This window comes from Xiphias gladius, chromosome 19 (assembly GCF_016859285.1).
Source record: "Xiphias gladius isolate SHS-SW01 ecotype Sanya breed wild chromosome 19, ASM1685928v1, whole genome shotgun sequence".
Taxonomy (NCBI): domain Eukaryota; kingdom Metazoa; phylum Chordata; class Actinopteri; order Istiophoriformes; family Xiphiidae; genus Xiphias; species Xiphias gladius.
Genome location: NC_053418.1, coordinates 30,238,942 through 30,264,204, shown reverse-complemented (window position 1 = coordinate 30,264,204; position 25,263 = coordinate 30,238,942). Strand labels below are relative to the sequence as shown.

General features: G+C 39.4%; 1 protein-coding gene across 2 annotated transcripts in view; it reads right to left on the bottom strand.

Annotated features, from left to right (window-relative positions):
• Positions 1-21,644: 21,644 nt before the first annotated feature.
• The window catches only part of arid3c (AT rich interactive domain 3C (BRIGHT-like)), an 85,701-nt gene continuing 82,082 nt past the window's right edge, over positions 21,645-25,263 (bottom strand). Inside the window, exon 8 of one of the 2 annotated variants that reach the window (XM_040154116.1) lies at positions 21,645-23,128. In XM_040154116.1, the coding sequence (XP_040010050.1) occupies positions 22,956-23,128 (173 nt within the window). In that variant the 3' untranslated portion in view covers positions 21,645-22,955. Of the gene's footprint in view, positions 23,129-24,642; positions 25,016-25,263 lie in introns of those variants that run through there. The other variant, XM_040154117.1, reaches the window with a different exon arrangement.

The following is a 25,263-nucleotide window of genomic DNA, read 5'->3' as shown; positions in this document are numbered from 1 at the left end:
ATGAAAACAAGATTAATTTGTACCAGGATGAAGGGAAGAGAAGAGTATGGAGAGGGAAAGGAACGGCTCATGATCCAAAGCCACCACATCCTCTGTCGAACATTGTTGAAACAGTGTTATGTAATGGGTCTCATATTGCTGCCAATGGAACTGGGTCACTGTTGTTTATTGATGATGTGAATGCTGATAGAAGTAGCAGAATGAATTCTGAAGTATATAGGGCTATACTATCTGCTAAGATTCAGTCAAATGCTGCAAAACTGATAGGACGGTGCCTCACAGTACAGATGGATAATGACCCAAAACATACTGCGAAAGCAACCCAAGAGCTTCTCAAGGCAAAGAAATGAAATAGTTAGTCACTTGACCTCAACCCAACTGAGCATGATTTCCGCTTACTAAAGACATTACTGAGGGGAAAAAGACCCAAAAACAAGAAGCAGCTAAAGGTAGCTGGAGTAAAGGCCTGGCAAAGCATCTCCAGGGAGGAAACTCAACATTTGGTGATGTCCATGGGTTCCTTCAGACAGTCATTGACTGCAAAGGATTTTGATCCAATTATTAAAAATATTCCTTGTATTTATAATTATTTTGGTTTTTCCAATTACTTTTGAGCCTGTGAAATTGAGAGACTATGTATAAAAATGACTGTAATTCCTAAATGGTTAATACGATATTTTTGTTGAACCATTTGAATTAAAGCTGAACGTCTACACTTGAATCACGTCTTGATGGATTCATTTCAAATCCACTGTGGTGGTGTACAAAGGAAAAATTATAAAAATCGTTTCACTGGTCAAAAATGTATGGGCCTAACTGTACATATACTATATATCACTTAATCATACAAATCCCTGTTGTGTGATCAAGCATTGTTTAAATTCAAAAATAGTGGGAGATCATAAAGTTTCCAATAAGACTAAATACTTGCATATCATGGTGCATTTTTGTGTCACTTATGCCCTGTTAGTCCTAACCCCACTGATTCCGACAGCTGGCTGCATCTCTGCTATCAAAAGGGATCAGAATGACTACCAGACTCATCATAAGCATCTTGTCACTTATTGTAATACATTAAAATTCCTCAAGTTTTACCTCTGGTAATTTCCACTGAGTTGTATTGATATAAAACACCTGTGTTTGATGACACCAAAAAATGTGATAATGAATTTTCCTCACTATGACCACACTATGAAAACTAAGATGTTGCTTTCATGAATCAACCTGAATCATTAGAATGTAAATTGATCACGACACAAGACAGTTTCAAAATGTCTTAATGAGTTAATCCTGTTTACTCTGTAAAAATGTGCCTACTTACAGGGAAGGTAATACATTGAATTAACACCCCTGATTTATTACGATCCATACACATCCTTTATTTGATTTTAAGAGAAAAAAACAAAACTTATTTCTTTACATTAGCAGCAATTCATGACCCCCTTTTATCTTTTTAAAAGGCTGACATTTAGTCTCCAACAATAGCAGGAGGAGGCAAAATATGCAGAATTTTGTAACGTTGTGTACCTAATCTCTGATTAATACAAAACAATCCAACACATTTATTATGAAGAATTAATACATTTATGGGACCAATACAAGCTACTATATATATTTAATGTATGCGCTGTTCAACTCTTTTAATGATACAGAAAATTAAAAGACAGTGTTTAAATATAAAACTAAATCAATGCACTATTATAAATTACAATCTCTAGATGAAAATTGTATTTAAATGAAACAAAATTAAGGTTTTTTACTATAATCAGGACTCAAAGTGCCTTGGATGTTTTTACCTCCTGTTTAAAATTGTTTGTATTGACATTAACCGTCTTGTCAAACATTTATAAGACATTTGGTATTAAATTGTATGGGACCCTCTGAATTGCTGCTATCACTGATTAATACAAATTCTACAATAAGTTATTTTTATTTTTTCGGTAACAACTTGGAATGTAAAGTCCCAGCATTGTTTATGTCTTAGTCCTTTGCACTCATGAGCAAACCATGTTTCACTGTGAAAGCCAGATTCAGGGCCTGGCTGTCTCTTGGTAGGTACAGTCAGGGACTCAGATAACAGCCATGTGTTGAAACCACAACACACGCGTCTGAGGTGTGTGACACTCAACCCACAGCAGTCATCCCTGGTGCCTCTAGAGCCCTAAGCTCTGGTCCTTTGCAGTGAAAGGAAATTTTACGTTTTTTAAAATTATTTTTATTATGTTTAAAACACAAGTAAAGGTACGATGGTAACTTCAGTGTGAATGTATTTTATCAAACTTTTAGCACACATATCTCTATGGCCTGTGTGCTGTTACATCTTGCCAGCCCGGGAAAGATGAACAAGGCGTAAGGGGGCCTGTGTGTGATGGTGAGAGACCTTGAAAACATACAGCTAAAACTCAATGAAAAACTCCTTACTTATTATCTATTCCAAATAGAGCTGCACACTTACTTCTAACTTTTCATAAGCAAAGGTTTAACAAGGGAAGTATTTAATGGACCTGAACTGAGCAAGAAAATACTTTGTTATATGCTTTGTTATAAAGTTATATGCCACCTCATTAAAAGTTCCGTGTAGATATTCTGATAATGTGTAATGTGTCAGGTATTACCCGTTGCTGAATCTCACAAAACCAAAGCACACAAAAGGCTAATAAAAGAGTAGATACACTCACTGAAGTGCCATTGTTTGGGTTAGTTGCTATAGCTAGCCGCCTTCCTGTAATTTCAAGCGTCGGCACCATATGTCCAATGGTATGAATTTTCAATTCTGAATTTGTGAACACTGAAAAATGAAAGTGAAAATGAGTTATTGAAATTTTGAAGATTTGAATTAAGAGGCAAAAAAATTCAGATACATAATTTCAATGCAAAAAAAATTCAGTGCTAGAAATTCAAAGGATATTAAATTTCAAGATTTGCTTCCATAGAAACTCACTATAAAGCTCTGTAAAGCTGAGGGGAGCTGCAGATTCCGCTGATAACGACATTGTCACATTGTTTTCACATTGTCATTTGATTTTGTTGTCTGTTTTAGCCTCAGCCACTACAGTGAACCAAAGACCCAGCAGAGAGACTGTTGAAAGGCAAGGAGACAGAGTACTGATTAAGAGGAGTGTACGCCCACTCTCATTGTGACTCTTGTTGTACTGTGGAGTAGCAGCGACCATGACCAGGCTATGTCTCCATTTATTTGTCAGGCAAAGAAGTTGCAGCTGTGTTTGTTAGGCTGCCAGCAATTTAACTGCGGAGACATTCATCATTATTAGGCCCCTATTGCCTCTTTGTGTGTTTTTAGCATATTTGCATATTAAATGTTCCATATCCTCCAGTCCAGTGGACACACTGGCAGGTGCACACAGGTCTGAGATCTTCTATCAGTAGCTCTGCTTACTGTCAAACAATGCATCCATTGCTTGCACCCAACAGCCTGCTCTGTACACAGAGCAGGCTGTTGAACCATAAACTGTATATAAAAATGGATGTAGACTTCGGCTCTGAAAAATAAAGCCAATGCGGAAGTGCTTTAAACCTGCATTGTTTCTAATGGCTAGCGGGGGGCAACTCCACTGGTTGCAAAAAAGAAGTCTGATTGTATGAAGTCAATGAGGAAATTACCCTAATTCTCACTTGATTTATTACCTCAGTAAACATTTTCCTAATGAGTTTATGGTCTCAATCGCCAGTTTCAAGTCTTCCACAATACAGAGTGATATTCATTTTTTAAATGATTTAAAGTAAAATAGGTGATTAAGCAGGGTATATTTTAGGGTGTGGCTACCTTGTAATTAACAAGTCGCTACCATGCACAGTGACCTGCCTATCGGGATAGAGCAAGGACACTCTAAGGAGTCAGCTGTTCCGTTTTTCCAGTAAGTACATTTTGTTTTACGTCTGTTTTTCCCTTGCCAAAATGAGCATCTCAATTAATATCAGTTCACGTGAATTATGGATGCACCTTTCTAACAGAACTGTCTAGCTGGTGCTAGTGTTAGATGATAACTTAGCGTTTGCTATGCTAATGGTACCTGGCCCCGCTGCACTAGTAAACTGTGTTAACCATAGACTGATAAATAAAACTGATAAAAATACTGATAGATAAAAAGGTAAATTTGTAAAGTTGGTGTCCCCGGAACAGCCTACAGACCTAGATTTGTTCATTGCTCTTACCATAAAAATTGACAATAACTTTAGAGAACGAGAAAAAGAGGGGTCAAGACAAGTCACGACTTGGGGGCAAGGGGGCACCCTACCAGCAGCAGACTTCCAACTCATCGATTCCCACCTTGTCACAACCCAATGTCTGCAGCTCCAGTGCCCCCTGCTGTCCGAGAGGAGACCATGCAACTGGGATGAGCAAGGTTACCTCCAGAAGAAAGACAGCGCTGTCTTCAGGAGGGTTGGTACATCAACTGTGCTCCGCTGGGTCACTTCATGGTTTTATGTCCAATTCTCCTTCTCACCCTTTAACTCAGATTGACTCAGTAACTCTGTCTCATTCCTTGTGTTACAAGGTTCCAGTGGACTCTGGTGCTGACGAGACCTTTATAGATTGGAAGTTTTCTAAGAGACTGGGACTAACCTCCTCTGCTGAAACCTTTAGAAGCAAGTGCTCTGGATGGTTGCCTGTTATGCAGAGTCACTCACCGCACTCAACCTGTAAGAATCATCATGGCCATGGGACACACGGAGCAACTCAGCTTCCATCTCTTTAACTCATCCTTGCATTCACTCATTCTGGGACTTCCCTGACTCACTCAACATTACCCACAAATTAAATGGGCCACTGGTAAGTTAATGGGCTGGGGAGAGGGTTGTTCACCTGTTTCTCTTTTCAGTGTTCCCAGGGGCCTCCTTCTCCCACCATTCACCCACCTCCAGAGAACGCTGAGTCTCCAATGTCCCAGTTGACCTCTGAGCCTCCAGATTCTGAGAAGCTAAACATTTTCCAAGGTTCCTACCTGCTATCATTACTTAAGGGAGGTATTCAGTAAATCCTTCCTTCCTTAACTCTCCACTGTGAGTACAACTGTGCTATTGAGCTGTTACCTGGGACCTCTCCTCCCCTGGGTCGCCAGTACTCACTGCCAGCTCCTGAAAGAGAGGCTATGGACAAATATATTTCTGACTCACTGGAAGGTGGTATCATCCATCCATCCTCTTCCCCTGCTGGAGCAAGCTTCTTCTTCATGGATTAAAAGGACAAATCACTCCATCCATGCATCAATTACCAGGGACTGAATGACATCACCATCAAAAACAGATACCCCTTCCCACTCGTTTCATCTGCTTTTGAACTGTTATAAGGGGCTAAGATCTTTACCAAGTTTGATCTAAGAAATGCTTATCATATGGATAGAATACGGGATGGGAAAAAATGAAAAACTGATTTTAATACTCCCAGCAGCCATTACCACTACCTTGTAATGCCGTTTGGCCTTACAAATGCACCAGCTATCTTTCAGGCATTGGTCAACGATGTGCTCAGGGACATACTCAACAAAGATGTTTTTGTGTACCTGGATGACATCCTCATTTTCTCCCCAGATGAATAATCTCACATCCAACATGTCAGACTTATCCTGCAGCGCCTCCTGGATCATCAGCTCTTCGTCAAAGCAGAGAAATGCGAGTTCCATATCTCCTCAGTTTTATTCCGGGGTTCATCACAACAGCATTCACATGGATCCAGTGAGGTTAGTGCTGTGGCTGATTGGCTTACACCCACCAACAGAAAGCAGTTACAATGTTTCTTAGGATTCAACAATTTCTATAGACGCTTTATAAGAAACTTCAGCTCTGTTGCTCTACTCTCTTGCCTTAAATTCTGCCAGTGTCAAGTTTCAGTGGTCCCCCCAGGCTGACTAGTCATTCTAGAGGCAGAAGACAAGTTTCACCCTTGCTCTTATCCTCACAGTAGTGTTAAGGTGGCGGCACTTGTTGGAGGGCACAGAACAGCCATTTTTGGTATGGACAGACCACAAGAACCTTGACTACATTTGGTCTGATAAGAGACTCAACTCCAGGTAAGCAAGGTAGGTTCTATTCTTTAATAGATTTAACTTTACTCTTTCTTATCGTTCTGGCTCCAAAAACATTAAACCAGGTGATCTGTCCCACCAGTTTGATTCTGTTTCCTCATTTAAGTCCCCCTCCAACATTCTGCCTCCCTCCTGTGTGGTGGGGGCAGTCACATGAGGGATTGAGGAGAGGCTCAGCCAAGCTTTTGTTAACGCTCCTGTGTCAGATGGCTGCCCTCCGAACTGGTTTTTTATTCCTATCCCTATTCGCTCTTCCATATTTACCTGTTTTCTTGCCATCCCGGAGTTAGGCGGACAATTTTCATCATAAAACAGTGGATTTGATGGCCATCAATGGAGAAGGAGGTTACTGAATATGTGGCAGCTTGTCAGTGTGCTCCCACAATAAGTTCTCCTGACACCTGCCTCCTATTCTCCTGCACCCCGTATCTGTTCCACATCGCCCCTGGTCAGACATCTTGGTGGACTTTGTCGCTGGACTTCCTGTCTCTGAAGGTAACACCAGTGAGAATGGTGGTTGACAGATATTCTATTCACCCTCAATCTAACGGAGAGACAGAAAGAATGAACCAGGAGTTGGGAGACTTTTCTTTGCTGCAACAATCCCTCCACCTGGAGCAAACATCTCATATGGGCTGGGTATGCACATAACACCTTGCCTTAACCTTGTATCAACCTCTTCTGTTCCCATATTTGGAGGCCAAGGTTGGTGTTCTCCCAAGCCCTCATCTGCCGGTGCTGCCGCATTTGGAGCTGGACAGGTGGCAGCTCCTCAAAACAGCAGCCCAGACTAAGATGTTTAGTGGATCGACGTGTCTGGCTGTCGTTCAAAGACCTTCCTCTCTGAGTGGAGTCTTGTAAGTTGGCCCCCCATTTTGTGGGAATTTTTCCCATTTCTTAAGCACCTAAAAACTAATCAGTGCATGTGTGTCTTAAGCTTCCTAGATCTTGGAGAATCCACCCCACGTTGCATGTTGCCTGCACCAAAGCTGCCAAGGAAAGTCCGCTGGTTCCTGCCTCCCTTCCACCCCCCCGGATCATGGATGGAGGTCTGGCCTTCTCTGTTAAACATCTCCTGGCACTTTTCCGTCAGGGACATGGTTGCCAGCATCTGTTGGCCTGGGAGGTGTATGGCCCTGAAGAGAGCTTGTAGGTCGCCTCAATTGACATCCTGGACCAGGACCTCATCAGGGTTATCCATCAGTGTCATCCTGACTAGCCTGGTTGTAAACCGTTCCTAGAAAGAGGGGGCTCTGTCACATCTTGCTCTGCATCCTAGTTCATGTTTTCTTTGTTCCATTCAGTTTTGAAGTATTTCCTGATTTATTTTTGTGTCACTTACCTTTTCATCTTGTTTCAGATCCCCACTTCCTGCCCTTGTGTTTCCCGCCACTATGACTGTCTGCCCCAACTCTGATTTGTTGCACCTCAACTTCATTTTCTACCCTCTCCTAGTCTATTTAGTTTCTGTGCACCCTTCCCTCTGTGCCAGTTCATCTTCATTCTCTGTGACATATGTTCCAGCCTATCCTAGTGTTAGTTTTCTGGTGTGACTTCTTTTCTAGTTTTTAGACCTTGCCTTAGTGTAGCCCGATTGGATTTGTCTGCCTGCTCCTGATTGCCTGTCTGTGTACCAAACTATTTTTCCAGTAAAGACCTTGGACTTCGGAACGCTTTTTTTTGTCTCTGAGTCGTGCATTTGAGTCCTTGCCTCATGATTACCAGTTGTTACAGTGAACAGATCCTCAGTTCACAAGTGGCACTGGCAGCCAGATAGTACGCTATAGCTGTTTTTTGGATGTGTCCTTTTTAACTGACCCAAATATTGTGATTGCTGGCATTCAAATATGCTCTCTTAATCTGGAGTAGCCTAGTGGTTATGTCATTGTGATTTCAATTGTTCATTGTATTGTGTTACTCTTGATGTGTTGTCAAACTGATTTGTATGCTATGCTTTGCCTTCCATGCTGCATGATTTCCCCTATGCTGTCAGTGTTGGATTGCTGGGTGCAAGGGTCTTTATTTCTGCTCTAATGTACTCTTATGTGCTAATGGCTGTTTGTTGCCTGCTAATTCTTGTATAGTTTTACTATTTGTCTGTGTATGTTTGTTTTTTATGTTTTCTTTTTATGTTTTTATAAGCCATCAACCTGCCAGGGACTGCAGATGAAAATGAGCCAACATGGCTAAATCTGGCACATTTACATGACGGACCCAACTGCTCATGTTAATTAATGTATATTGTCCCTTCTTAAATAAATAAACATAAAAAAATTCTCATTGTGATTGCAGATGTAGTGCCTTGTTAGTGCAAACTGTTAATATACACATCATTCTGGAATGTAGAGTCTGAATGGACAACATTAAACACTAGGCATGACTTTAAATGATTGATCTGATTGATCCTGGTAGCAAAACAAATTAACACTGATGCATTCCAGTGAGTGGCCAGAGCAGTTACAGCAGAGAGTGGTTAATTAATTTTATTTGGTGAAAACAAATTCCTAAAAATAAATCCCTTCTGACACAGATGTAATGCCTTATAAAAACCCAATGTTTTCCATCTGTAAAGCATAGTAAACTAATGCTTGACTGCTTTGCTTTAGGGAAGAGTAAAGAGGATGGCACAGAAATTCTGACAGCTGAAATACTAAAGGTAATTATGTCACATTACATAGCCAAAAACAATATATACTTTAGGTTACAGTTAGACGCTAGTTCAAATCTGTCAGTTACTAAAAATATATCGCATTTTGCAGTCATTTTACATTCTATGTGTCATACCTCTGTGTCAACATGAAAAAACAACATGATGCTTGGGTAGGTTCTGATTTTTAAAAAAAATCTATCTTAAGACAATACTCCCATGCCATCTTTATGTTCAAGGGCTTAAAGGTGGCTGTCATCATTCCTTCTCTCTGTTCTGGCTGTAAAGAGATTTAACTTCACCACTGAATTCCATAAATTCCATAAAATTAGAGGATGAGAGTGATTTCATCAGGAAAACTGAAGTGTCACAAAAGCAACCTACAGTATAAAGAAGAACTAAAATGTAGTAACTACCATAGAAATAGTAACTACTGCGTTTATTGAGCCACAATAATATAATAGTATAAGGTAAAAAATAAGAAAGTTGGAAATCATTTAATATATAATAATTTAATAAACTTTGTATTCTGTGGTGACAATTCTTTCCATTCCATATAGTACTAGGAGTCAACTCTTGTCCTTCCGAAAATTTAATTCATCATCTGCAGATGGTTTCAAGCATACAGAGATTAAAGTTCACTGCAATGGGCAGTGTATTGCAATGAGCAAAGACCACAAAACATAGTAAGCATTTATACACTTTAATGAGTACAGGAGGGAGGGGTTGCCGTGTAACTGTTCAAAGAGATAAGACACACACACAGGGATTGTTCCATCACACCTGCAGGGATGAAGGCTGTCTGCCTGGCATCGTTTTATCCCTGAAGGTCAACAGAACAGTGAGCAATCAGTGCATTCCATAGATTAATATAACTTCAGCATAAAAGGTGAATAGTAAAATGTGAATAGTATTAAAATTCTCTTTTACAATTGATTCCATAATTCCATACTTTACAACTGTTTAACCCTTTGACCTCAATTATTGGGCAAGATATATGATGTGACTATTGCTTTTGTTAGCAGGTGTTTTAGAACAATGGATAGCGCTGTTTGTAGTGTGTGTAGGGTGTGCGTGTGCAGGTGCAACACTGTCCATAGTACTGAAACGGAGTGGAGAAGATCGATGGACAGACAGACAGACAAAACATGTCATGGCCCTAATTCAATTTCCCCCCATTGTAGCAATCCGCAGACAGAAGGGAAACGACAGGGAAGTGAAGGTACAGTCAATGAGAGAGACAGAGAGAGAGATCTGCAAGGTGCACACAACTGTTTCTACAAAGAATTGTTCATAAATTCAAAATATAATGTATTTAGCACTCTGCAATTGCTATGATTTTATTAAACGATCTGATAAATAAATGTATTCTTTATTTTGAAACAGTAGTGTTATGTTGTTGTTATTTCTGAGACTATTGCAAGGTTAAATCTGTGAATTTTATTTTATGAAAAGAACTGCTCCTTCGCAATTTTTAACAGCCTCCTCAGTCACTTCATCCTGGTGCTGGCCTGTGTACCATACAATGCAGACACCCAGACATCAATCTTACTGACTAAACAAGTTTTCACCTTGAAAAGAGAAAAAAAAAACAACAACCTTGTGTCAAGTCTGGCACACGTCAGTCAATGTCCTTAGATGAGAATAACAACAACTACAAACATTTTCCAGGACCTTTCTAGGACACTTAACACATTTAACCACAGTTTTATTCCTCCTTTTTTATGATGAAGTGTCTCAGGTTCATTATAGGTGATGGCCACACCCATCACTGCTAACTAATGTCATCTGACCTCCTCTTTTTTTTGACACAATCAGCACTGTTTTTTAGTGGCAATTACAATGTTAATATGAACTTCAAATTATTTTCTACCTCTGGAACAATTTCAAAATGTAAATCACACCATAAATTACACTGTAAGAATAAAATCTTAATTTCAGTTTTAAGTAAAATTTATTTTTGTTAAACAAATAACCACTGACACTGTCTACAGATTACTACAGTTTTCCTCTAACCATAACAGTTTCAAACAAAATACAAAGTTATGTTTATGTACGTGATTAGAGTAAGGGACTAAAATACAATGAAAATTTTTCAGGACAACCTAGATTATTTCCAAAAATTTCATTCACCAAATAGTTAAGTTTTAAACGGGTATCTTGTTCGGTGGTTATGAAATAGAATAATACAGTCATCCTGTCAACATTTGAGCCCACCCACAAAAACTCCCCAGGGGGTTCAGTCAAACAAACAAAACTGCCCCCCCCCATAAAAACAAACAACAACAACAAAAAAACAAAACATCAGCTACAGGACATTACCATCATCATCTTCTTATGAACTCGCGAAGTACCACTTGGTGTACATGACCTTCCTCTTTGAAAGTTCTTTCTCACTCTCAGCTTGTGATTCCACCAGATACTAACTGGCAAGACGATTGGCATCCGGCAATAGGTAGAGACAGGATGAAAAGGAGGCATCTTGTGCAGTAATGTTTCTGTGTTTATACTTTGGGATCACCGTCACACACATGTTGTAATGGACTTAAAGGACTGAAAAAGTATAGGGAGCAGGATAAAAGCACAGTAGTTCTAAAAGCTTTTAACTTATTAATCAGGGAAAATACCCTCTTTGATGTGCATATGTGTTACCATGGTTACCAAATTATTTGCATAAATATGTTCATGGCTTATACAGATCAATTATAAGATGGCTTCCTGAACAGATTTCACCATCAGAAGATGGATTTATTAGTAGTTTAGCTTTTGAAAAAATTCTAAAATCATGTATCTGCTATCGTAAAATCCTACATCCTGCTTCGTGGGGGGAGGGGCACTGAGATAGTAGCAGGTGGTTGTAGTGAAGGAAAAGAAGTCACAGGAGCTGACACTGGGTGAAACAGGTTGTCACGCTCCAACTGCAGGAGTGACAAACAGGGACATTTGGACGTGGGAGGGGGGGGGTGGGGTTGTAGGGGATAGCGAGCCCGTGGGCCAGGTGAAACTGGTGGGTGTGGGATGCTTTTTGATGGCAGGCTGGAGTAGGGGTGAGGACAGGCTCTGGGGGAAGCTCAGCCAGAAGAGAGAAGAAGTTAGTGCACGGGTCATCACCGCCGATACAAAACAGGTTGTGGAGGGCAAGAGAAAGTCTTTGTAACCCTTAACTGGAGTCAGGCCAGGGCCATCAGCAGTAGTAGCCGCTGCATCCAAGGGCAAGGGCCGCTGGCTACCCACAGGCTCGAGACACGTTAGCAGGTAATACAGGTCTGTCTGCCGCTGGACAAGATCCTTGATAAGCTGCTAAATGGAACGCAGTTCACTTCTGAGCTCAGTAACCTCTGCTGACATGGCCATCAGTTGAACTGCAAAAGAGGGAAGACCACAGCCAGCAAACGAAAGAAAGGACAGACAGAGAGCTGCATGGGACTGATAATTTTATCAACACTAAATTTCACTCAGAAGTACTGCTCCTGATGGTAACAGTGATGCTAGGCCTTGGACTGAAGAGGTGCTTTCAGGTGACGGGGATGTCTTGTAGCGAAGGTTTGAAGTATTTCACAGAGGTGACCATCTGTCTCATGACCTCAGTCTGCTCTCATGCAGTGTCATCAGAGAAAGTGGGGTCAAAGTTTTGGACCCCAGAGTATGTATGTAGAGCCAGATAAACTGAGCTTTCTGTTGGTATCTCATCTTGGGAAATGTAGACTAATCCAAATGTCTGCAGAACTCTGACAGTGGGAGCTGCTGCTGGAGACTTTGGAGAATATGATCTCATTGCATTTCAGTAGGCTCCAATCCTCCTTCTCCTTCCATAAAAGGGGTTTGAGAACAAGTTCATGCCCTTCTAAATTATGTGATCAGTGATTTGAGCACAGTCACATGCTGTATTTCCCCCATTTAAACAGAAATGCTGATATTTGGGAAACTGGAGATAATTTCCCACAGAGTTGTGAACTGTGCAGCACTGGTGTCACTCATTTTGCCTCAAAAATCAAGGCTTCACAACAAGTGATTTTATGTGTTCATACAATTGTGACACAAGTCGACCTTACCAGCTTTTGCTCAACTTGTTCAGTTGGTCAGTGATATCTGCTGAAAAAGTGGGTCTGCAACCATCAGGGTTGCTTAGTTCAACAAGGTTGTGACCTTTTTTTCTTCCAAAAAACAGCCCTTGTAATTTCTGAGAGAAACAGAGCCACTCCAGACCTGTCCCATGACTAAGCCAGCGCACAGCTGAGTGGTAGATTATGTGTCCGTATTGTGCATCAAGTGGTGACAGGAAAGTCAGAAACACCTGCTGATGAAGTGCTCTTGGTTGGATGAAATCAATAGTTTTAACCACAGTACTCACATCTGCAGTTGGGCATCTCTGACACTAGTCAGTGTTACCTGTTATTGGTAACACTATATGGTGATAGTGACAGCTTATGTTCACAATAGGAAGTGTATATTAATATAGTCAGCAAGCCAAAGATAATTTTAACTTTAAAATAACTTACGAGCCATATAAATTTCAGGGCATCAGGGTGTACATGACCCGCAACAGAAGTATGGACACCTTGTACAGTATATGTAATGTGACTGCAGGGAAAGTAATCTGATTACTTTCTGACATAACTGTTTCAGAACAGAACTTCATTGAAAAAGCTGGAGTGAGGAAGCAGCAACTCAACAGTCAGCTCTCACTGCTCCCTTCCTGCTGTGTCAGTCTGGATGTAACACACTGTGCACAGGCTTCATTACAATTTGAGCAACTGGTAAATTTCTCCAAAAACATTGCTGACATTTTTCTGTCTCACAGCTCCATACAACACCTTCACTGCAGGTTGATGCTGCACCTTATTTTATAGTAGTGTTATTGATTAGCACTGTGCTCGTCAGTGGTGCATAAAATTAACACTGTGTTATAGGGTTATGGATTTCTGTCAACCGTTGACAAGATGACCCATTATTGGACAACTGCTCCTAATTTGTTTTTGTTTATACAGAAGAATAAAGTAACATTCAGCCAGCCCCAATAATAAGTCTATTACTTGCAAATCCTTGTCGCTCCATTGACGGCCACTAATCTTTGTTGCTCCTAATTACATGAGGATTCTCAGTCTTAATTAACCAATCTTTACACCATTTTACCTGCTTAATGCTGCACTCAACCAAACTGCATTAGTTTAACTGCGTGCGTTTGCTGAAATGGAGTTTTCAGTTTTCCACTTTTCACTTTTAAAGAAAGCAAATGTCTTTGTTTTTCATATTATTTTACAGTCTTCGGCACAGGAGTAATGAAATGAAATGAAAAAGGAAAACTCTTGATTATCAAGAGTTTGAAATTCTGTGTTTTCAGCCAAAATATATTTTGTATCTTCATGTCTAAATACTCCTTAAAGCTCTCTGATATTTACACTGAGTGAATTTGTCAAACCATAAAACCAGGTTTAAATGCCCCATTCCATCTAAAGGAAATATTCTAAATGCTATTCCCCTAAAATTAAGCCTTTGGGATCTCCAATAGAATTAAAAAACAAACAAACAAACCATCAAAACATCAACATACTTAATCAATACAGATAGTTTTGGTTTTATTAGTCTGAATTCTGTGAGATTTGTGCCTCCATCCAAATACAATGGAGTATTGAGAATATGTTTAATTTTAAAATTCCATTAATTCCTTTGTGAAAAGAACATCTTTCCTAACATAAACCCAATTTGATCTGCGGAAATGATGTGTGCTGTAGCCTGCTGCAGTGAATAAAAAACTGGCCAGAATTTGGTAGTCCACTTGTAGGGGGAAATCTGTCTATAACTACTCAGTGTGCATCTTTATTTGGAGTCACAGTAGTGTAATGACACGTACAAGACAGACACAGAAAGCATTACACTGAAGTTAAAAGCATCATTTTATTTCTAAATACGCTACAATTCAAATGGCAAAACAGGAAAATCTTTCACCTCTTTTTGGTATATTTTTAACCCCTGAGCACCACAATCCAGCATCCCCATAATGCACTGGATTCATCCAAGATGAACAAAAGGGAAATAAACATTTAAAGCTTCATACACAGCTAATAAAGCGATTAGTTTCTAAAAACTACCAGCATAGCATAGCTAAAATACAAAGTAAACAACATGTTATTTGATTACAAGTCAATTCAATTTTTTTCTGCATGCAGTGCTGTTGCTTTCTCTTTGCTTGTCTGCTCTGCTGTTGGTTATGACCTCAAAATCAAGTGAGCATGGTCACAGCTTGAAAAACTCTTTGGTGAGAAGAATGCCAGTGATTCCATGCTGCGGCCTCGCAGAAATGTCTTAAGTGTTCAATCATTGGCATCATTCAGCAGTATGTACAGGAGGAGGGGCTTTAGAGGGGACAGTCATGAGGAAATACACTGTGCCATTGCTGCGTTTACAGAGAGAGAATCTGAGACAGGGCTAGATCATGGAAGTAGAAAATGTCCAGTCCTGAATGATCCAGGGGCATCATACTATGTGTGACGATCCTGGATAGCCATCTCATGTACATTTCAGTTGCCCAGATTTGTAAATTTTTTTATGGGGAGAATGTTAAAACTAGAAAGTCACCAGGTGGTAGGCAATCTCCTTAGCAACGTTTAAGATGAAAAAATGACATCAGGCATGTTTAAAGCAACAAAAAAACAAAAAAAGATTTACCCTGACCAAGAAATATCACTTTAGTTAAATTCAATACATGCAATAATAATATAAGATTAAAACTCACTGACTGAATTTCTGTTTGTACTGACTGTAATGGAAGACACCTTTTACTGTAGAAATAAATCATGCCTTTTGTTACTTTATACCTGCTTTTTCCTCCTTCAAAGTTTTCAAGATGATTGCCTACCACCCAGCAAGTTTGTATTTTCAATGTTTGGAGCCTCTGAGTGAATGAAAAGTCTGGGGTCCATTGATCCAGAACCATGATGCATACTCTGATGGTCCTGGTTTGAGGCTATTCTTTAATATAATTCATCATCAGAAAAGTTAATTGGGTGACTCGACCCAAGACAATCCTCCAAAGTATGGACATCAGCCATGTGACACTTGTTATGAAAGTGCGCTAGAGTTGTGAAGTGGGAGAAGCAGCTAGTTCTGGAAGCATTCATATCCTCTTTTTTCTTTTAACAATATCCTCAGTGTTCTTCAACACAGAAACTCAGGAGTCTCCTGGACAATTTAATGATCCTTCAGATTGATGTTATGGCCATCAGTTTGAATTTTGTCACTTTCTTTGTTTGACAGTTTGGTATAGCAGATGGGTATAAAGACTACGATACCCCTGAGCCTCAGCTGCTGTTTCTATGGAGAAGAAGCCAGTCAGAGCTGCAAATTCAACAAGGTCTTTGTCCAACTAAATTGCAAAATAGATCCTGTCATTAACTGCCAAAATTACCCATACAGTATAAGTATTGTTCTTACCCCTGCTGCCCCTATTGGTGGGGGGCATTTTTGCCAATGCCTCCCCAAACTGTTATACATGACAATTATAAAAATGGTAAGTTTAGGGAACAAATATTGTCATGGTTAAAAGAAGAACTACTTGCTTAAGGTCAGAATTAGGGAAAGATCAAAAGCCAATGCTGACTGTTGGTTGGCGACAGGGTGCAGTTTCAAATGCTTTGCTGACCCAACGAACGGACCTGAACTCATGATCAACACTGTAACAGAATTCAGAGCTCTTCAGAGCCGTTATAATCTCCAAATTCATTTTAAAGAGGTGTCTACAAAGTGTCTTTAGTTTTTACATTCAGTTGGACACACATGCAACATAATTTTAAGCTACATTATTTGATGTTTCTTATTGAAAAGCACCTTGGGGGGTGTAGTTGACCTCTTTCCTTCAGTTTTTAAGTCCGCAGACTTGTGACTGACTTTTAATTAATTAAAAAAAAAAAAACCACAACTAATATTTTCTAACAAAATTGTTATTTTTTTTGCACTGGTGATTAAACCAGGAGAGTTTCATGTTCATACAAGCCTTGAAGAACTCCAACTGTGCTTCACCTAACATTGTTTAAAAGAACATGAGGTGGACTTTTCTGGCCACCCCGGATGCTTAAAATAACTACTTCCACTTCACAACTCTATTAAGGGTGGATAAATGTGTGTATGCTTCTGAGACAGATAATAATAAAGTTATCTGAAGTCAGAGCAAACAAGAGCTCTATCAGGACAATATGAACACCACATAGTTGAAACAATACTCCAGATCCTCCAGATTAGGGAGGTCTGTCTAGTGCAGCTGTTTGGAGAAAGTTTTCAACTCCATTAATATTAGGATGATATCATTGTTTCAGTAATCAATGATGCAACACCAAGCGCGTGTATAAGGAAGTGTTTTTTTGTTCTTGGACCTTGTATCTACCTGCAGAAATGTCTGATTGCTAAAAAACACATTTCAAGTAAACATGAGAATTATAAAGCACGACCACCCTCAACAGCTCAACTGACAACTGAGGCGTCAGCTCATCTTATTGGCTGAGGATTGTCCTCTGCTGCACGATTGTGTTTGTACAATTTCAACACCACCATCTATACAAACAGTCAAACAATATATTATTAGCTCTATCACCAGTAATCAGCCTGAAGCATTACACTGTCATCATGAAACTAAACTAGTTATAGCATTTTTAATTAAGTGATCTGTGAACAATCTGCATGAAAAAGCCTGCATAGTGAGGAAGACAGACACTCCGGAAAAGCACACAACAAGACTGTTCTTAGAGCTTTATCAGTGGTGGAGCTAAAAATGTTTGTCCTGAGGGTGGCATTACACAAAAGGCATCATTAAAATCAAAAGTATTCAGTGTTAACCTGCCTGTTGGTATGTTTTGTTCAAGTGGAAATTTTGACTTGTTTCTAGAGGGAAGGTGAAGGTGAAGACTCACCAACTGACACCGTCATCCTCAGGCTCCACTGCTGACAGGACAAATATACAATTTTTGATTGCATTAATGGGTACAAGGCGCTGTCTTCGTCTTTATGTTCATGTTTTCATGCAGATTGGATTTGTTTTGACAAACGTCCTACTGTGTCCCACAAAAAGCTGTTTTGTTGTGCCGGCACAACACCCAACATAAAAAGCACTTTGAACATGTTTGAACAGTTTTCTAGTATAATCTATTGTTTTTTCTTTGACTGAAAAGCATTTGTATTCACACAAATACAAAGATATGAAACACTATGAATACACTGGCAATTAAGATTGTGGACATGCTCGTTGGCACAGTCTATAACAAATGAGGTAGATGTGTGTCAATAAAATATTCCCTTCTTTGGTATAATCATACAAAAAAATGAAAAAAAAAATCCAGTGATCTGTTGAAGTAAAACATTGATTTCAAGTGGCTGTACAATAAAAATAAATGAAATTTATGAGGTATATTTTGTATTCATACTTTACTATGACTATATACAGGTAGATTGATGAGGTATCTGCATTCAAGAAGACTCTTAAAAAGGGATGCAAACAAAGTGGTGGAGCTGAAAGCAATGTTAGCAGGCTCAAATATAAAACATAATAAATAGAAATTAAATGCTTTAACAGACTTAGTAAAACCCCATATATCTTCAAACTGTTTACCATTTCCCTTCACAATAAAGGCAATATTTTATATCTTTGTCAAACAGAAAAAGAAAGAAAGAGAGAAATGAAACAGGGAGAAGCTCTCTGATGTTAGACACAAGTGCATTAATGAAAAAAAAGAAACTTGGATTCTATCCACAATATAAAACCACTGTGACTGATGAGTGTTTCCTACAGACTACATGCCTTTGTATGTCCTGCTGTCACCTCCAGCCTACAGGGCTGAAGTGCTCTACTTGTTTCTGTCATGGTCATTTCTCTAAGAATTCAATGCCACATGCGGACTTTCTTCCCAAGGCTCTGTCAGCCACATTTCCCCACCAACATCACATCAGCTTTGTGCTTCTATCTTAGTATGTTAACAAACATCACTGATATTTTCTGCATGGTTGTGGCCCTGGCTTTAGTCACTATGCGTTGCAGAAGTTCTCTTCAAAAAACAATGCAGTCTCATGTGCTGCAGTTCAGCAGAGATTTTGTAAATATATCTGACCACAACCACAACTGTGGAGCAATGATGTTGATTGCTATATTTACCCTAATGAAAGTGGAAAGCATTGGACTGGAACAATTCTTATTATCACATCAGTTTAACCTGTCACAGTCACTGTACACTCTGCAAGGCAGAGAGGACAAGATTTTTAAAATGCACTTTTCTTGTCATCATGAGAAAGATATTAATCTTGACTAACAAGCTTGTTTTTTAAATTATATGTGTTAATATTTTGTTATCTGTACTTCACAAATAGTTTATTCTATGACAGAAAGACGTGTTCACTTATTTTGTGAACAGGACACACAAAAAAAACAATGCCAAAAAAAACCCAAAAACTAATCCGTCATCATCCATCCATCGTAAAGGGCTTCTAAGCGATGTAATACCCCTTGTAGTTGTAATATTAGTGGTCCTTATACAGGAGCTGTGAACAACCCTTTGCTTATTTGCTGTCTTAACAGAACTGAAGAGACATGATTAGTTACTGTGCAGTTTGTGGCTGGGAACAGATTATTTCATCACTGATACATGGGAAGAATTCTCTGTTTAGCTAATGTTGTGATCAGCTAACTATCATAGTTGTTAATAACACATCTGATTAGCACACCAGCTACATACTAAAAAACAACTGTGTCCCAAATGCATATTATAAACTCATCTTAACTGTGTGAGAGAATATTTTTGAATGTGGCGTTTTATGTTCCAGAATGCAATATAACATAAATGTCTGGCCAAGAAGCCTTGCTGCCAGTTTGTACCAGTGGTTAACCTTGGTACTGCATTAAAAAAATCCCGTGGCCCAAAAGGCATTTTCCTTATAGACTACCATTATAAAAGAGACATCTGATAAAAGTGTTGAAATGACGCTAAAATTGGCAGACAAGGTCAATTATTACATTGTATTTCAAAAAATTTTTTTTTTGCACGTGACATCATCTAAAAGTAAATTTAATGAATAAATGGACTACATCTTGGTGTCTGGCATCCAGTTCTTATAATACATGGCTGGAAAGATGTGGAAAAACGATGGTTTGCTATGTAAGTAATCAATCTTTGGTGAAATTTCATTGTTGTTCTGAGCTCAGATTAACAGACTCTGCATATGCTTTACCTCAATTTTTTCAAATGCTTGTATACCATGTGCTATCTATATCCATTTTTAGTGTATAATATACAGGGTTGGATTACCAACTGGACTGAGCTAACAACTGCTCCAGGGCCCAAGACTCTAAGGGACCCAAGGTTATCTGTGTGTCAACTACTTTGAGTAATTAAATTAATTATATTTTTTGGTTCTGTGTGCCACTGAAGCATCCTATGGCATCTAAGAGTGGCTCCTGCATTTTTACCCAATTTTGAGGCCCTGTTCTGTAGAGGGACCCTGCATCAAAATATATGGATGAGTGACAAATTAAAGGAAAAACCTGAATAAATGAGTGGAGAAACAGGTGCAATGCAGGGTACAATTAAGTAATTAACATCCAATAATGCTCAGTGGGATTTATAAAAATGCTGAGCAGGCCCGATGGACTCTTTTGTATCAAAATGCCAATAGGAAAAGGTCTAAGTTACTTTGAAAGAGGGTTCATTGTTGGGGCATGGATGAAAGGAGCTTCAGTCAAAAAGACTCCTCAACCGGCTAGTGTTTCAGTAGGAACAGTAACTAAAGTGACATCTGCATTTAGATCTATGGGAAAGACGTCATTAAATGGGGTCAGAAACTGTGGTTGACAGCACACATTTGATGACCATGATGCTTGTGCATTAGAGCTATATGTAAGGAAAAAAAGAAGAGCAGCTCTTCCTCAGGTGACTGAGAATGTCACTGCAGGACGTGGTAAGACTGTGTCAGCAACAACAGTCCATCGACAATTACATCAAGAGGGATATTATAGTAGGGTTGCAGTGCATAAACCCCTCATTACAAAGATGAATACACATTTGAGAGTTCAGTTGTGCGAAAACCATAGACACTGGTCTAAAGACATGTGGGAAAAAGTGATATGGTCAGATGAGTCATCCTTTACCATATTCTCAACAAGCAGGCAACTGCATGTGTGGTGTACACCAAGAGAACGGTACAGGCTTGAATGCGTGATCCCTAGAATGAAGGGATTGGGTGGCTCTACTGTGGGGGTCCACTTGTCCCATTAGAGGGAGAGCGCACTGCAAATCAATACAAAGTTATTCTGAGTGATCACCTTTATCCTATGATGAAACATGTCTATCCTGATGGGAGTGGTCCCTTCCAGGATGACAATGTCTCTGTCCATAGGCCATTCACTGAATGGTTTCATGAGCATGAAAGTGATGTGAATCATATAATATTGCCTTCACAGTCACCAGATCTCAACCCAGTTGAACACCTATGGGAGATTTTGGCTCTCCACCACCATCATCAAAATACCAAATGAAGGAATATCCTTTGGGAGAATGGTGATCATCCCTCCGGTAGAGTTCCAGGGACTTGTAGAATCAATGCCAAGGAGCATTGATGCTGTTTCGGCAGCACATGGTTGCCCAACACCTTACTAATTCAACTCAATTCAATTCAATTTGATTTCTATAGTGCCAAATCATAACAGAAGTCATCTCAGGGCTCTTTTTCATGTAGAGCAGGTCTAGACCGTACTCTTTATAGTTATATTTATAGAGACCCAACATTCCCCCATGAGCAAGCACTTGGTGACAGTGGCAAGGAAAAAGTCCCTTTTAACAGGTAGGTCCGTCTGCCCTGACCAGCTGGGTTGAGAGAGAAAGAGAGAGAGAGAGAGGGAGAAAAGAGAGAGGGGGGGGGCATAGCACAGTAGATGTATCACATAAAGATGTGTAATAATAATGAGACTCGTAATAAAACTAAAATTACTAGGACACTTTATGTTGGTTTTTCCTTTAATTTGTCACTCGTCTTTAGTTTTAATACATATTTCAGTTGATATTATGCTTAGATGGCACATATCCTAAAACAAATGTGTTTAATTAAAATTATCACAAATTAACTGACAAACAGCAAACCTGGGGCAGGGTTGTATTCCAGTGTAATACTGGTTGGCCTCTGCGACTCTGGCTTGACTAGTTTTGGGGGTGTGTGTGAGAGAGGGCAATATGGCTGACAGCCCATTTTTGCCCTGGAGCTCCCTGACAGGTTAATCTGACCCTGATAAGATATGTATAATATTAGTTTTGGGACACACTATTTGTTACTAGTGAATAGAGCTATGAGTTAACCTTATTTGCATGGTTCTATTGGCCTGCTGGCTAGTTAGCCAGCTAACAAGAGAACCAGCTGCTGATTTTCTGTGGAATGATCTGACTATGTTTAAAAGGAGAGACTAGTAAACACTTGAAAGAAATCCACATAGCAGACGCTTCACTTCCACTTCATTTTTGCTGTGTGAATGTACACATACATCACTCTTTTTAGCCTTATTTTTGGCTATATGTTGAGACATTGTTAACTGTCCAGTGGAACATCTGATGTAGTTGATAGATTTTGTCACAAGTATCTGATGAGAACATACTGCTAAAACAGTCTAGACAGCCTTTCTACAGAATACATCATGATTTCCACATCAGATGTGCTTTGTCTGTTTGTATTCTTGCTATGATCATCATCTTTGATCATTTGTGCTAAAGCTCACTGTAAATGCTGGACATGTTTAACCAGCAGAGATTTGTTTTCTTCTTTGGTATCAGCTCTAAGCAGTGAGTTTCTGAAATTTGTCAGAAAACATAAAAGCATCAACTGTTATTTGTTGCTGAAGTTTAGCTGTTCAGCTGCCTCATCTTGTCATTGTAACGTTGTACAAGAGGGAGTCTTCATTTGGCTTCATCCAGGGGCCACCGTAGGTCGATGGGCGACCATACTTTTTAACTGTTCCACAATGAACAGATGTCTTAGAGGACATGAAAGACAAAGTTACTACTAATTCAGAGCAGGAGTAGTGGGGATAAGGGGGACGGGCAGATCTCCAAAGTATTTAGTCTGTAAATACAAGTTTGCTGCTTTTCAATCTGTTGTCAGGTGATCTACAAGAAATCTGATTGAGTGGATGGAGAGAAAGCCACGTTTAAAAGCTACTGGAATTTGTTTGATGATCATGTCTCCAACTGCTCTCCTCCCTGGTTGGGCGGCAGGAGTAGGTAAGGAGGTAAGGAGGCACAGGAAACTCAGGGGGAGGAGTTTCTGTGCCCGTGGAGTGAGGAAGAGGAGGAGGACGAGGAAGAGGAGCAGGATGGCTGGAACTGTGTGGGACTGGAGTTTCCCTGAGTCTGACAGTTGCTATGTTTCCCATGGTGTACCGTCATCCCTGCTATGGCCGACTGCCCAGCAAATAGGACGCCTGAGGAGCACACATTAAGTCTAAGTCAGCCTCGAACTCCACACTGTCCTGGCATCAGTTCTTGAAGGACCATGCCAGTGTTTTTGTGTATTTTAGCCTGTTTACTACAAACGACATCTCACTACTGCCCACCACTGTTATACCTTCCACGCAGCCATCATTTTCATCAAATACAGTGTAGTAAGACAACCTACTTGCAGAGAATTGAAAGTTAAGTGAGTAAGATAATCCGCTGTGTCTCCTTTTATTGTGTTACTGTTGTGTGGTAATAAAGTGCAGACTTTTAAAAATAATTAGTACTTCAAGAGCAACTTAGCACCTTTTTTTCATTTGAACACACAACCTTAACATATTAAATACAATCCCAAGACACCCCTCATGTTGTTTCCCCTGGCAACCACTGACGTTCCCACTCACTCGCAGGTCTAACGTTGCTCTAGCCTCCCTTTGTCACACCCCTCCCTGCAGAGGATGTGTTTCAGCAATGTTTTTCAATCTTCTGTCTCACTTTTAATCAGTACTGCTGTCTACATCAGTGGCATTTCGTTTCGTATTTCACACACATATAACTGTGACCCAACTAATGTTGCTTAAACTCTTGTGAAATTACAACTCCAAATGAGCGTTGCTCCTGTAACTATGCTTCCATTCATTCTAGATAAACTCCAGAGACTGGCTGAGAAGAATGAAGAATTCTCCAGCGTAAGAGTCAACATGACATTGCCTTGTACTTTGGAGATGTGGAAGGCATCCTTACAGATTTTTAACAGGGTTTTGTTTTTTTTAAATGTAAATTTCAGATTTACTGGATTTTCTCTGGAAAAAAATCAAATAACTGCCTGGGACCAGAATCAGATGAAAATATAAAGTGAGTGTAAATAGAATTACCCAAGAAGTGGTTTTAGTGTTAAGTTGCTCTTTAAAGTCATTATTATGTGCAGGATTAGAAAATGTTCTCCTTTGGTGTCCCCCGATGGTAATAATGAAAAAAGGTAGCGATACACACAGTAGCCCATTGATCTCACCCAGCACACTGAAATGAATAGGCTGAAAAAACACAAAAGACTGCACCAATTGTCCCATTTTGCTACAAACAAAAAATGTATGCTGTCATAATACACAGTGGCTTAAATGTAATATTATTACTAATAAAAATGTAACTACAGTTTATATAGAACAGGCCTTTCCCAGCAGGTAAGTGTAATGTATAAGTTTTATCATATAGGGAAGCATTATTATAATTTATATTTAATTTTATATTTCCTGTACTTTATTTACTTAATGTCATCATTCTATTTAGTTTTACTAATTGCAACTTCTGTCTGCTTTGCATATACAGCTATTGCATATCTGTCCGTCCTGGAAGAGAGATCTCCCTCTGTTGCTCTTTCTAAGGATTCTCTCTTTTTGTCATATGTTGTACAGATTGTAAAGCCCTTTGAAACAAAGTTGTGATTACGGCCATATAAGTAACAGTCACTTGACTTAACATGACTATGTTGGCTTTGTGTGTAGCAGTTTATCAAAACTTCTGATTTTTCTGCTAAAGAAACTAAACAATTCTGACAAAAAGATATATAAATGGAACCATTTAAAATGTTAAATTAAAAATCAATTAATGACTTTTGTACCTTTGGCATTTTAAGACTTTTTAAGCACCTGCAGTATTATATAGACAATAAAAAGACAATCAACATTCATCCTCAACAGTAACTGTTACATTTTAGCATACTTATCTACAGACCCAAACACAGAGTGATTAAAGTATCAGCTTGTGGTAGGATGACTTGGATCGAGTCAACACTCTGGCTGCTGAAAACTGGCTCTCAGAGAAAGAGCTCAGATATGATGTGATGGCCACCAGGCTTATAGCCTGACATGAATGCCCTATGTTAAAGCAGAGAGGCATTAATTACTTAAATACACAAGCTACCTCCATTTACACACACACACACACACACACACACACACACACACACACACACACACACACACACACACACACACACACACACACACTCTAGACAAGCACATAAGACAATAAACCCCATCGACCTCGAATCCACAGGCCCAATTTTGAGATATTTAACTTTTTTAACTCTATTGGACTGCCACTTCATTACGATGGATTTTAT